This window comes from Hemibagrus wyckioides, linkage group LG08, assembly GCF_019097595.1.
Source record: "Hemibagrus wyckioides isolate EC202008001 linkage group LG08, SWU_Hwy_1.0, whole genome shotgun sequence".
In the NCBI taxonomy this organism is placed as follows: Eukaryota; Metazoa; Chordata; class Actinopteri; order Siluriformes; family Bagridae; genus Hemibagrus; species Hemibagrus wyckioides.
Genome location: NC_080717.1, coordinates 1,033,749 through 1,047,426, shown reverse-complemented (window position 1 = coordinate 1,047,426; position 13,678 = coordinate 1,033,749). Strand labels below are relative to the sequence as shown.

The 13,678-nt window shown below is 44.6% G+C and overlaps 1 protein-coding gene across 3 annotated transcripts in view; it reads left to right on the top strand.

Moving 5' to 3' along the window:
- Nucleotides 1–7,656, top strand: part of si:dkey-237h12.3 (teneurin-3) — a 131,933-nt gene extending 124,277 nt beyond the window's left edge. For all 3 annotated transcript variants that reach the window (XM_058397895.1, XM_058397894.1, XM_058397893.1), the window contains 6 exons: nt 517–692; nt 1,370–1,605; nt 2,304–2,600; nt 2,712–4,323; nt 4,420–4,550; nt 5,128–7,656. In XM_058397895.1, coding sequence (XP_058253878.1) covers nt 517–692; nt 1,370–1,605; nt 2,304–2,600; nt 2,712–4,323; nt 4,420–4,550; nt 5,128–5,862 — 3,187 coding nt within the window. In that variant the 3' untranslated portion in view covers nt 5,863–7,656. The remainder of the gene's footprint in view (nt 1–516; nt 693–1,369; nt 1,606–2,303; nt 2,601–2,711; nt 4,324–4,419; nt 4,551–5,127) is intronic.
- Nucleotides 7,657–13,678: the final 6,022 nt, after the last annotated feature.

Sequence of the window (13,678 nt, the reverse complement as noted above, 5' to 3'; positions counted from 1 at the left end):
AAGGTGTGTTGTTTGTGTAAAGGTGTGTTTTGGTGTAAAGGTGTGTTTTTGGTGTAAAGGTGCGTTTTTTGTGTAAAGGTGTGTTGTTTGTGTAAAGGTGTGTTTTGGTGTAAAGGTGTGTTTTTGTGTAAAGGTTTGTTTATGTGTAAAGGTGTGTTTGTGTAAAGATGTGTTTTTGTGTAAAGATGTGTTTTTGTGTAAAGGTGTGTTTTGGTGTAAAGGTGTGTTTTTGGTGTAAAGGTGTGTTTTTGGTGTAAAGGTGTGTTTTTGGTGTAAAGGTGTGTTTTTGGTGTAAAGGTGTGTTGTTTGTGTAATGGTGTGTTGTTTGTGTAAAGGTGTGTTTTGGTGTAAAGGTGTGTTTTTGGTGTAAAGGTGTGTTGTTTGTGTAATGGTGTGTTGTTTGTGTAATGGTGTGTTGTTTGTGTAAAGGTGTGTTTTGGTGTAAAGGTGTGTTTTTGGTGTAAAGGTGTGTTTTTTGTGTAAAGGTGAGTTTTGGTTGTTAACATTCTCTCGTAGTTATGACAGCGAAGGAAAGCTGACCAACGTGACATTTCCCAGTGGTGTGGTGGTCAGTCTGCTGGGTGACGCCAGTGTTGTGTCCACTGTGGAGATGGAGAACTCTGAGAGAGAAGAAGAAGCGGGGATCACGGCGAACAGATCGGCCATTCAGACGGTTCTCACGCTCCAGCAGGGTGAGTTATATTTGTCATGTTCTCTCTGTATGAGACACAATGCTGACTTACAGCTTATATATAAATTAGATTTATTTCTGACAACAGTGTCTTCGTTTAACAGAGATGACGTTCAACTCATTTCAGATCTGATAGGAATGAGGAGAAATTAAAGATCACAAAAAGGCGTGTCTTTCATACCATACATGGAAATGTGGGTGTGTCTTTGAGTCTGTATATTAGATCCAAACAGCTCTCAGTAGGCATGGGTTGAAGTTGAAAAATGATCTTATTTCCATGCACAATTAGAAAGTTACTATTTGGCAAAGCCAAATTCATGAGATTGGACACAAGCTTAAAGACACACCCCCTGACCATGCTTATCCAAATAGAGGCGTGTCTTGTAAAATTCTTTACTTAGTTCATTACTTTGACATCACTCCCCCTCAGAGCTGCTCTCATTTAGTATAAAGAGTAATTCACAAGCCAAACATTTCTATAAAAGGCATCAGACACTCCCTTTGTGGTCTGAGAAACTGCCTTACTTTAATTCCTCGGTTCCCTTCAATATAAAATGCCCTGAACGTCTCATATCAGATCTCTGTGACCTCATCTGATTTAAAAAAAAAAAAAAAAAATTTCATTTTCCTGTCAGAAATCTCTGTAAATATTGAATACGAGTTGTTTTTGTATTATAGATCAGCTGAAGACGAGCTACGTGGTGGGTTATGACAGCTCTCTGTGGGTTTTATATGCAAACGGACTGAGCGCTCATTTCCAAACCGAACCTCACATATTGTGCGGCGCCTCGTCCCCTACGGTGGCTCGCAGGAACATCACGCTCCCTGATGATGCCGGGCAAAACCTGGTGGAGTGGCGCTTCAGGAAAGAGCAGACTCGCTCCAAAGTCACGGTGTTTGGACGCAAACTACGAGTGAGTTTCACGGTTCAGTTCATATCCTGCTGACGAGCTCTGGATTCTGATTGTGATTCTGATTCTGATGTGGGCCCTGAGTGTTCCCTGTGTTAGAACAGTGCAGGTCATGGAGGATGTTCTCATTATGATGACTTTATCTATCCTGAGGATTCCATTGTCCAAGATCTTCATCTTTTCTGAGTTCCTCGTCATAGCTCTCAGACACAGACAGCTTGATTTTCTAAAGCAGCTTTAAGACCAAAAAAAAATGTTAAACTAAAAAAGTTTCATTCTAGAAATCCTCTGCTGCAAAACAACAAAGTAAAGAACAACGGAAAAATGAAGGAAAAAATTATACAATTCTGTTCTTTTAAAGACTTAAATGTGTGTAATTAAAGGCGTACCTGCTCGCTCTGAGATCTAACGAGACTCTAAACGATGCTTTATTAAAGGCAGATGCGTCTGCCGAGTAAATAATTAACGCTGCAGCATGTTGTGTGCTATAAGTACGATTAGCTCTAGACTGTTCCCAGTAAAATACTTCAGAGCTTCTCAGTCCACTTACCGTCCAATTTTACAGCATTTAAATTCAGCCTCTGGTCATTTAGGGACTTCAGAAAGTTTGTTAGTGTCTGAAAAACTTTAAAAGCTCTGTTTCACTTTCTTATCAGTGAAGGAGGAAGTTCTCAAACACTTGTGTTCCTCTGCTTTTCCAGGTGAATGGGAGGAACATCCTGTCTGTGGATTACGACCGCACACTGAGAACCGAGCGCATTTACGATGATCACCGTAAATTCCTGCTGAAAATTAGTTATGATGTGACGGGACATCCTGCTGTGTGGATGCCAAGCAGCAAGTTACTGCTGGTGAACGTGACTCGGAGGAGCAACGGGCAGCTGAGCGTCATCCAGTGGGGGCCAGTGGTAGAGCGAATGGAGCACGATGAACAAGGGCGCATTCGCACGCGAGTGTTTCCTGATGGGAAAATGTGGAGCTACACACACCTGGAGAAGGTAACGCTCATCTTTCACTGCTCCACCTTTATTCACTAAACCACTTCCAGTGTTGAAAATGTCGTGTTTAATTTGTTTATATACTTTAACATGTTTTCTATGTTCTCCCAGTCCATGGTGCTGATCCTAGCCAGTCAGCGGCAGTTCACCTTCGAGTACGACTCAGACGGCGAGCTTTGTGCTGTCGTTATGCCCAGCGTCGCTCGTTACACCATGGAAACGATCCGCTCTTTCAGCTACTACCGGAATCTGTATCATCCTCCGGAAAGCAATGCGTCAGTAGCCGTGGATTACAGCGAAGACGGACGGCTTCTCCGATTGCTCCGGATGGGAACAGGACGCCGGGTGATTTATCGCTATCGATGGAACGACAAACTAGCTGAAGTCGTGTATGACAGCTCACGTGTCAGTTTCACATACGATGAAACCCTCAGCGTGTTAAAGACGGTGAATCTGCAAAGTGAAGGCTTCATCTGCACCATCAGATACAGACAGCTGGGCCCCCTGGTGGACAGACAGATCTATCGCTTCAGCGAAGACGGGATGGTGAGTGCTAGGTTTGATTACGCGTACGATGGGAATCTCCGCGTGAGCAGCATTCAGGGCGTGATCAACGAGACACCGCTGCCCATCGACCTCTACCAGTACGATGACATTTCTGGTAAAGTGGAGCAGTTCGGGAAATTCGGTGTGCTCTACTACGACATCAATCAGATCATCTCCACCTCCGTCATGACTTACACCAAACATTTCGACGGTCACGGGAGAATCCGGGAGATCCAGTATGAGCTGTTCCGGACGCTGCTCTTCTGGATTGCGGTTCAGTACGATGAAGCGGGTCGAGTCACATCAAGAGAGATGAAAATCGGACCTTTTGCCAACGCCACAAAATACAGCTACGAATACGACGTAGATGGCCAGCTGCAGACCGTCTATCTGAACAAAAAACCAACATGGCGATATAGCTACGATTTAAATGGAAACATCCACCTGCTCAGCCCGGCGATTGGTGCGAGGATCCTTCCGCTACGCTACGACCTTCGAGATCGCATCACTCGACACGGAGACCTTCAGTACGAGCAGGACGAGGACGGATTTCTTCACCAGAGAGGAGCCGAAGTCTACCACTACAACTCCAATGGACGCCTGGAGCGAGTTTATAGCAAATCCTCTGGCTGGAACATTCAGCACCGTTACGATGGGTTAGGACGCAGAGTTTCAACGAAGTCCAGTTTGGGGCAGCATTTGCAGTTTTTCTACGCAGACTTGAGTCACCCGAGCCGCATCACGCACGTCTACAACCACTCCAGTGCAGAGATCACCTCTTTGTACTACGACCTCCAGGGGCACGTGTTTGCCATGGAAATTAGCAGTGGAAAAGAGTTTTACGTGGCCTGTGACAACACCGGAACGCCGCTAGCGGTTTTCGGGAGTGATGGAGCACTTTTAAAGCAGATTCACTACACGGCTTATGGAGAAATTTATTCTGACTCGAACCCTGAGCTCCAGCTGGTCCTCGGCTTCCATGGTGGCCTTTACGAACCGCTGACTAAGCTGATTTATTTTGGGGAGCGGGATTACGACATCATCTCGGGACGCTGGACCTCTCCAGATATCATGTTGTGGGAAACGATCGGGAAAAAGCCGGCACCGTTTAACCTCTACACCTTCCGTAACAACGATCCCATCAGCAAAGTCCAGGATGTGAAAGAGTTTCTGACGGGTGAGGTTTTATATCTGATCACAATTGTCTGATTACAGAGAGCAGGACGCATGCTGCTGTTGTTAACGCTGATGTTTGTGGATTTGTTCCCTGCAGATGTGAACACCTGGCTGGTTGTATTTGGGTTTCATCTTCACAACAGCATTCCCGGATTTCCACGTCCCAACTCTGGAATGACTCGAGTGTCCTACGAGCTGGATAAGAGTGAAATTTGGGACAATCTTCCGGTAGGTCCAGAGATCAGAATCTGTATTTATTTATTTTCAGTTACGACTGAAGAATCTAGGAAGTAGAACAGAGTCACTGCTGTGTGAATATCCTGATCTCGAGCTTTTTGGTTCTGTGAGGTCCTGTAGGAACAGTAAAACCACAATCTCAGCTAAGTGCTCGCTATCACTAGCTCACAGTGTGGTGGTCTTCAGTGTCGGGCTACACAGATATTTATTCATACTGAGTATTGAGTATGGTTATTAATCGACTCATCACCTGATTAAAAAACAATTGATCTAAACTAATTAACATAAGTAAATAGATGTATAAACAACATTGAGATTATTTTATTGTAATAAAAATGTGTTCAGTGAGTGGAATGATGAGAATATTAATAAAACTTTATGGCTATTTAATGATATGAACTGAAGAACTCATAATGGTCCATTGCCATAAGAACATGGTTTTGTTTAGAAGCATATATTTGTGTAGAATGGACAACCTTTTAATAACCCAAATTATTGCGATAATTTAGATTATCTCATGGAATGTGACTTTAACAGTAATCATGGATGTAAAACGTCTGTTTTGCAGGCGATCGGAGTTCAGCAGCAGGTCTTGCGGCAGGCGCAAGCTTTCCTGGCCCTTGAGCGAATGCCTCAGGCTGGTAAAGTGTCCAGACCGTGGCTGTGGTTTGCTCCGAGTAAGTCTCTGATCGGTCGCGGTGTAATGGTGGCGCTGTACAGAGGCTCAGTGATCACACGTGCGCTCAGCATCGCTAACGAAGACTGCATCAAAGTCGCTAACATCCTTAACGGAGCTCTCTACCTCAAGGATCTGCACTTCACTTTAGATGGACGCGACACGCACTACTTTGTGAAAACGGGAGCTCCAGAAGCGGACCTGGCCGCACTTCGGTTGGTGACAGGACGTAAGCAGCTGGAGAATGGCGTTAACGTGAGCGTGTCGCAGTCCACAGCCGCAATGGGCGGACGTACTCGGCGTTTTGCAGACGTGGAGCTGCAGAGTGGAGCGCTAACCCTTCACGTGCGCTATGGAGCCTCTCTGGACGAGGAGCGGGCACGAGTGTTGGAGTTAGCGCGACAGAGGGCGCTGGCGAGTGCATGGGCGAGGGAGGCGCAGTGCATACGGGACGGAGAGGCGGGAACTCGTCTGTGGACGGAGGCGGAGAAGAGGCAGTTACTCAACGGAGGACGAGTGCAGGGATACGACGGATATTACATTCTCTCAGTGGAACAGTATCCGGAATTATCTGATAGCATGAACAACATACAGTTCCTCAGACAGAACGAGATCGGAAAAAGGTAGCAGAGAACTCTCTTTAATCCTTAGCAGGAATTATTTATATGCACGTATACGGTCAGGTTCTAAATTCTGAGTGCACCACCACACGCCACACTGAGGCTGTGTCTGAAATCACACACTATGCACTGCAGCTAGTGAACTAGTGATCTGTCTCTCTAACGCTAACAGCTGATGCCCATGGCTGATGGCTCCACCCCTTACACTGCATAGTGCAAGGCCTTGTATCTGTAGATCTGGTGTTCTACTATTACTGTCCCTCTGGTTCTAGTTCTCACTGCACTCTGAGTGGACTCCTCCATCTCACTGACTCGATCTCACGAGTTTCCTCTCATCTCATCTTAGCAATAATGATGACGTAGTTACAGAAATCAGATGTTGTATCTTGAGATGATTTTATTCACATTAGTCCTCTCTAGTAATGTAGAGTAAATTAAATCAGGGTTGGATTAGTGTGAAGTCCATTAGTTAGTGCAGCGGGCGGCTCATAGCTCCAGTGTTCTGACCAATGACAATGCTAAAGAACGTGTTAGCTAATTAGCTAGCAGAGTGAGTTAAAAAACACGATTCCAGAGAGCTCTACTGTTTATCCTCTACTGAAAACATGCTACAAAAATGAGTCTTTATTTACAGATAGACATTTCTGATCTCACTCTCTGTGAAAAAGTAAACGTCTAGTTTGTTTTCTTCTCTCTTGGTGTGTGAGAGTAAGATGATTGTTGTTTATTGCAGTGGAGTTGTGTAGTTTTTTATGACAGATCAGCACTGGACTCTTTTCCCCTGAAACATCTGCCTGTTTCTGTTTCTGAAGCTTTCGGCTGTCATCCTTCACGCTAATGAACACACCCAGAGTAAACGAGTCCTCCGGCCGCCATCTTGTCTCGGCCAATGTGTGTAGTGCAGCAGATGGATTTATAACGAGGTTTGTCGAGATGAAACACGCAAACATACCTACACACCAGTGAGGGTTTGGAAATCAAATACAAACTAAAATTAGGGACATGAACTCTGCTCATCTCCAGCTGCTGAACATCATCACACCCCATCACCTCAGTGCATCAGGAAACAACCACACGAGCAGAACAGCGCTATATATTATAGACTTTTCTACACTGAATGATGAGTGAGATTTAAACTCATTTATTTCTTTGTGAAACAGCCCGAGGTGTCGGTGGTGCACTCAGCCGTTCAGACCTGACTGCATAAACTCATAAAGTGTTAAAATAACGCTGTGCGTTTAGAACATTAGTGGGTCACAAACTCAGCTAAAGCCTCAAGAAGGCCAGAAACTGTGGAGCACAGAGCAGTGCTGTGACTTAAAGACTCGCAGAAACAAATTACTGAACATTTCCACCTCTTATTACTCCCTAATCTCAGCGTTTATTAAATATTCACTTCACCAAGTTCCCTTCAAATATAGCAGATAAAAAAGAAAATGTTTACATATCCACAGCTCTGCACCAATCAATCTCACACACACACGTCACTTTATTCATCTTTATCCCTGTAAATGTCTCTGTGTGTATTGTATTGTAAAAAGTCCATTTTTTTATTCGACTTTAAAAGACCAGACACTGCTGCTGCTTTCTCATTTATTTATTTATTTATTTATTTATTTATTTATTTATTTATTTATTTATGTGTAATAATCCCTGTTTTTTGTCTCATAAATCACATTTGATAGATTAATCAATGAACAATACTGTGCAAACAACCTTACTGTGTAGCTAATAAAAGTATATGGAGTGTGATTAAGAGTAAAGAAGAAGCACTACAATAAACCTGTGCGTTTACGACCAGACCGTGTCATTTATTACAAATAAACACAATTAAAGCAAGACTCTGTGCTGCTGGGAGACTCTGTGCTGCTGGGAGACTCTGTGCTGCTGGGAGACTCTGTGCTGCTGAGAGACTCTGTGCTGCTGGGAGACTCTGTGCTGCTGGGAGACTCTGTGCTGCTGGGAGACTCTGTGCTGCTGAGAGACTCTGTGCTGCTGGGAGACTCTGTGCTGCTGAGAGACTCTGTGCTGCTGGGAGACTCTGTGCTGCTGAGAGACTCTGTGCTGCATGAAGAGGTCACAAGAAGAAGATCTCCTTTCTTTACACAAAATACATATACATACACAATACATATACAGAAACACACACACACACACACACACCATGAACACACAAAAACAATACATACATGTACAGACACGCGCACACACACATATACCCACACACTCTCTCACACATACATATACAGACATACAGACACAAACACACACACGCATATACCCACACACTCTCTCTCTCTCAGACACACACACACTATTTAATCAGAGCACAGAGCTGCTCTGCTTTGAAGTCGGATGGAAACGCATAATGGAGTTAACGTTAATCAAAGCTCCGCTCGTTTAACTCTCACTAATCCCACTGAGTGACTCTCACACTCACACACACACACTTTCATCTGAGCGTAAAAACCTCACACTGCAGCCAACTGGAGAAAAAAACACCTTCATATCAGGAGGAGGACATGATGGAGTGTGTGGAGGAGTGTGTTCCTCAGTAGAGGAGGGTGTTGCCCAGCAGCTGTTCAGTTCTGTTTTGTTCGTCTCTAATTTTAAAAAAATGCAGAAGCGACGACTTTCAGTCTGATTTCCTGAATCCAAGTCGATTAGCTACTGATTACATCAGACTGTGGATCTGCTTCTCTCCTGCTTTAAAACCAGGCCATGTTCTGTACTGGGAATTAACTCTGAAGTGGGCGTGGCCTAACCCAGGGATGATTGTTCGTTTGTAAATTTGGACTCGGACAGTTCCTCAGCCTCATCTTCATCTCAACTCATGCTGATGGGTCTCAGTGATGATGTTTCTCAGTGATAATGGTTTTCAGTAATGATGTTTGGTTCTGTAGTGTTTTTGTTCCTGCTTACAACACGCTCATGAACTTACGTGGTTCTGTTTCCCAAAATGTAAACACCATCAGACTGAAGAGTGTGTTAGTGAGCAGTGTTGAGTGTTAAGTGTTGGAGGTGTGTGTGAGCATGTTCCTGTAAATCTCAGTGTTGACAGCATTAATAAGTGAAGCTTCTCTACAGCAGTTTGATGTTGTGTGAAAGAGCCACAGGAAGAAGCAGAACCCTGAGTGACCCTCAGGAGTGTGTTATATGAAGTGTTATATAACGTGGAGACTGTGGTGGTGGTGTTTAATGAAGCTTCATCATGTTCACTAAGCAGCAGCCCTCATCCTTGTCAGGAGAAATCACCTCAGAGCTTCATCACGCTGCTCTTAACAGGCTGATGATCAGCGTCCATGATTACTGAAGTCCTGAGGATAAAGTCTGAAGCACACACACACGTTATATTTGGTATATTTTTGTGAAAAGTATATAGTAAAGTGTTTGTTCTAGATGAGATAAAGAAGTTCTGTTCTGGTGTCTCGGGGTCCCTGTACAGCTCAGCTCTGATCTTCATGATGAAGAGGTGAAGATGAGTCCGGAATTCTCTTCTGGTTTGAACAACAGACTCAAATAAAACTCTTTCATCTTCTTCTGTTCTTCTAAACCTTCTGTGCGTCTCTGTGGGGTGACGCTTCCATGAGGCAGACTCTTCATCATCATCACCATTATCATCATCATCACACCACAACACACATCACACCACAACACACCACACCACAACACACACCACAACAAAACATCACACCACAACACACACCACAACACACCACAACACACACCACAACACACCACAACACACACCACACCACAACACACCACAACACACCACAACACACACCACACCACAACACACCACAACACACCACAACACACATCACACCACAACACATCACACCACAACACAACACATCACACCACAACACACCACAACACACACCACACCACAACACACCACAACACAACACACCACAACACACACCACACCACAACACAACACACACCACAACACAACACACCACAACACACACCACAACACAACACACACCACAACACAACACAACACACACCACAACAAAACATCACACCACAACACAACACACACACACAAACACACACACACACACACATCAACACACCACAACACACACACACACACACACACACACACACACACACCACAACACATCACACCACAACACACACCACACCACAACACACCACACACATCACATCACACCACAACATCACACCACAACACATCACATCACACCACATCACATCACATCACACCACAACACATCACATCACACCACAACACATCACACCACATCACATCACACCACAACACATCACACCACAACACATCACAACACATCACATCACATCACATCACACCACAACACAACACACCACACCACATCACATCACACCACAACACATCACATCACATCACACCACAACACACCACACCACACCACATCACACCACAACACATCACATCACACCACAACACATCACACCACATCACACCACATCACATCACAACACATCACACCACAACACATCACAACACATCACACCACAACACATCACATCACATCACACCACAACACATCACATCACACCACAACACATCACACCACATCACACCACAACACATCACAACACATCACACCACAACACATCACACCACAACACATCACACCACAACACATCACACCACATCACACCACATCACACCACAACACATCACATCACACCACAACACATCACATCACACCACATCACATCACATCACACCACAACACATCACATCACAACACATCACATCACAACACACCACACCACATCACAACACATCACATCACACCACATCACAACACACCACACCACAACACAACACAACACATCACATCACATCATATCACAACACATCACATCACATCACACCACAACACAACACAACACATCACATCACAACACACCACAACACAACACATCACATCACACCACAACACATCACAACACATCACATCACATCACACCACAACACATCACATCACACCACATCACATCACACCACAACACATCACACCACAACACAACACATCACACCACAACACATCACATCACATCACATCACAACACATCACACCACAACACATCACATCACATCACACCACAACACATCACATCACATCACATCACACCACATCACATCACACCACAACACATCACACCACAACACATCACATCACATCACAACACATCACATCACATCACACCACAACACATCACATCACACCACATCACATCACACCACAACACAACACATCACACCACAACACATCACATCACACCACATCACATCACAACACATCACAACACATCACATCACAACACATCACATCACACCACAACACAACACATCACATCACACCACAACACAACACAACACATCACAACACATCACAACACATCACACCACAACACATCACATCACAACACATCACATCACACCACAACACATCACAACACAACACATCACACCACAACACATCACATCACAACACATCACACCACAACACATCACATCACACCACATCACATCACACCACAACACATCACATCACATCACATCACACCACACCACATCACACCACAACACATCACATCACACCACAACACATCACACCACATCACACCACAACACATCACATCACACCACATCACACCACATCACAACACATCACACCACAACACATCACATCACAACACACCACATCACATCACATCACATCACACCACAACACATCACATCACATCACAACACATCACACCACAACACATCACATCACATCACATCACAACACATCACACCACAACACATCACATCACACCACAACACATCACATCACACCACAACACATCACATCACAACACATCACACCACAACACATCACATCACACCACATCACATCACACCACATCACATCACACCACAACACATCACATCACAACACATCACATCACACCACAACACATCACACCACACCACATCACATCACATCACACCACATCACATCACACCACAACACATCACATCACACCACAACACATCACATCACACCACATCACATCACACCACATCACACCACAACACATCACACCACATCACACCACATCACATCACACCACATCACATCACACCACAACACACCACATCACACCACATCACATCACACCACATCACACCACATCACATCACACCACATCACATCACATCACATCACACCACAACACATCACACCACATCACAACACATCACACCACAACACATCACATCACAACACACCACATCACATCACATCACATCACATCACACCACATCACATCACACCACATCACATCACACCACATCACATCACACCACATCACATCACACCACATCACATCACATCACATCACATCACAACACATCACATCACACCACAACACATCACAACACACCACAACACATCACACCACAACACATCACATCACAACACATCACACCACAACACATCACACCACATCACATCACATCACACCACATCACATCACACCACATCACATCACACCACACCACAACACATCACATCACACCACATCACACCACATCACATCACATCACAACACATCACACCACATCACATCACATCACACCACATCACACCACAACACATCACACCACAACACATCACATCACACCACAACACATCACACCACATCACATCACACCACATCACATCACACCACAACACATCACATCACATCACACCACATCACATCACACCACAACACATCACACCACATCACATCACATCACACCACATCACACCACAACACATCACACCACATCACATCACACCACATCACATCACACCACATCACATCACCACACATCACATCAACCCACTTCACATCACATCACATCACACCACATCACATCACACCACATCACATCACCACACATCACATCACATCACATCACATCACACCACATCACATCACATCACATCACATCACCACACATCACACCACATCACATCACACCACATCACATCACACCACATCACATCACATCACACCACAACACATCACACCACATCACATCACACCACAACACATCACACCACATCACATCACATCACATCACATCACACCACAACACATCACATCACACCACATCACATCACATCACATCACAACACACCACACCACAACACATCACATCACAACACATCACACCACAACACATCACACCACAACACATCACACCACAACACATCACACCACATCACACCACACCACACCACATCACATCACACCACAACACATCACATCACATCACACCACAACACATCACACCACAACACATCACACCACACCACATCACATCACATCACACCACAACACATCACATCACACCACAACACATCACACCACAACACATCACATCACATCACATCACATCACATCACACCACATCACAACACATCACACCACAACACATCACACCACAACACATCACACCACATCACATCACACCACATCACATCACACCACAACACATCACATCACACCACATCACAACACATCACACCACATCACATCACATCACATCACACCACAACACATCACACCACAACACATCACATCACACCACAACACATCACATCACACCACATCACATCACACCACACCACAACACACCACAACACACCACAACACATCACATCACATCACACCACAACACATCACATCACACCACATCACACCACATCACAACACATCACATCACAACACAACACACCACAACACATCACACCACA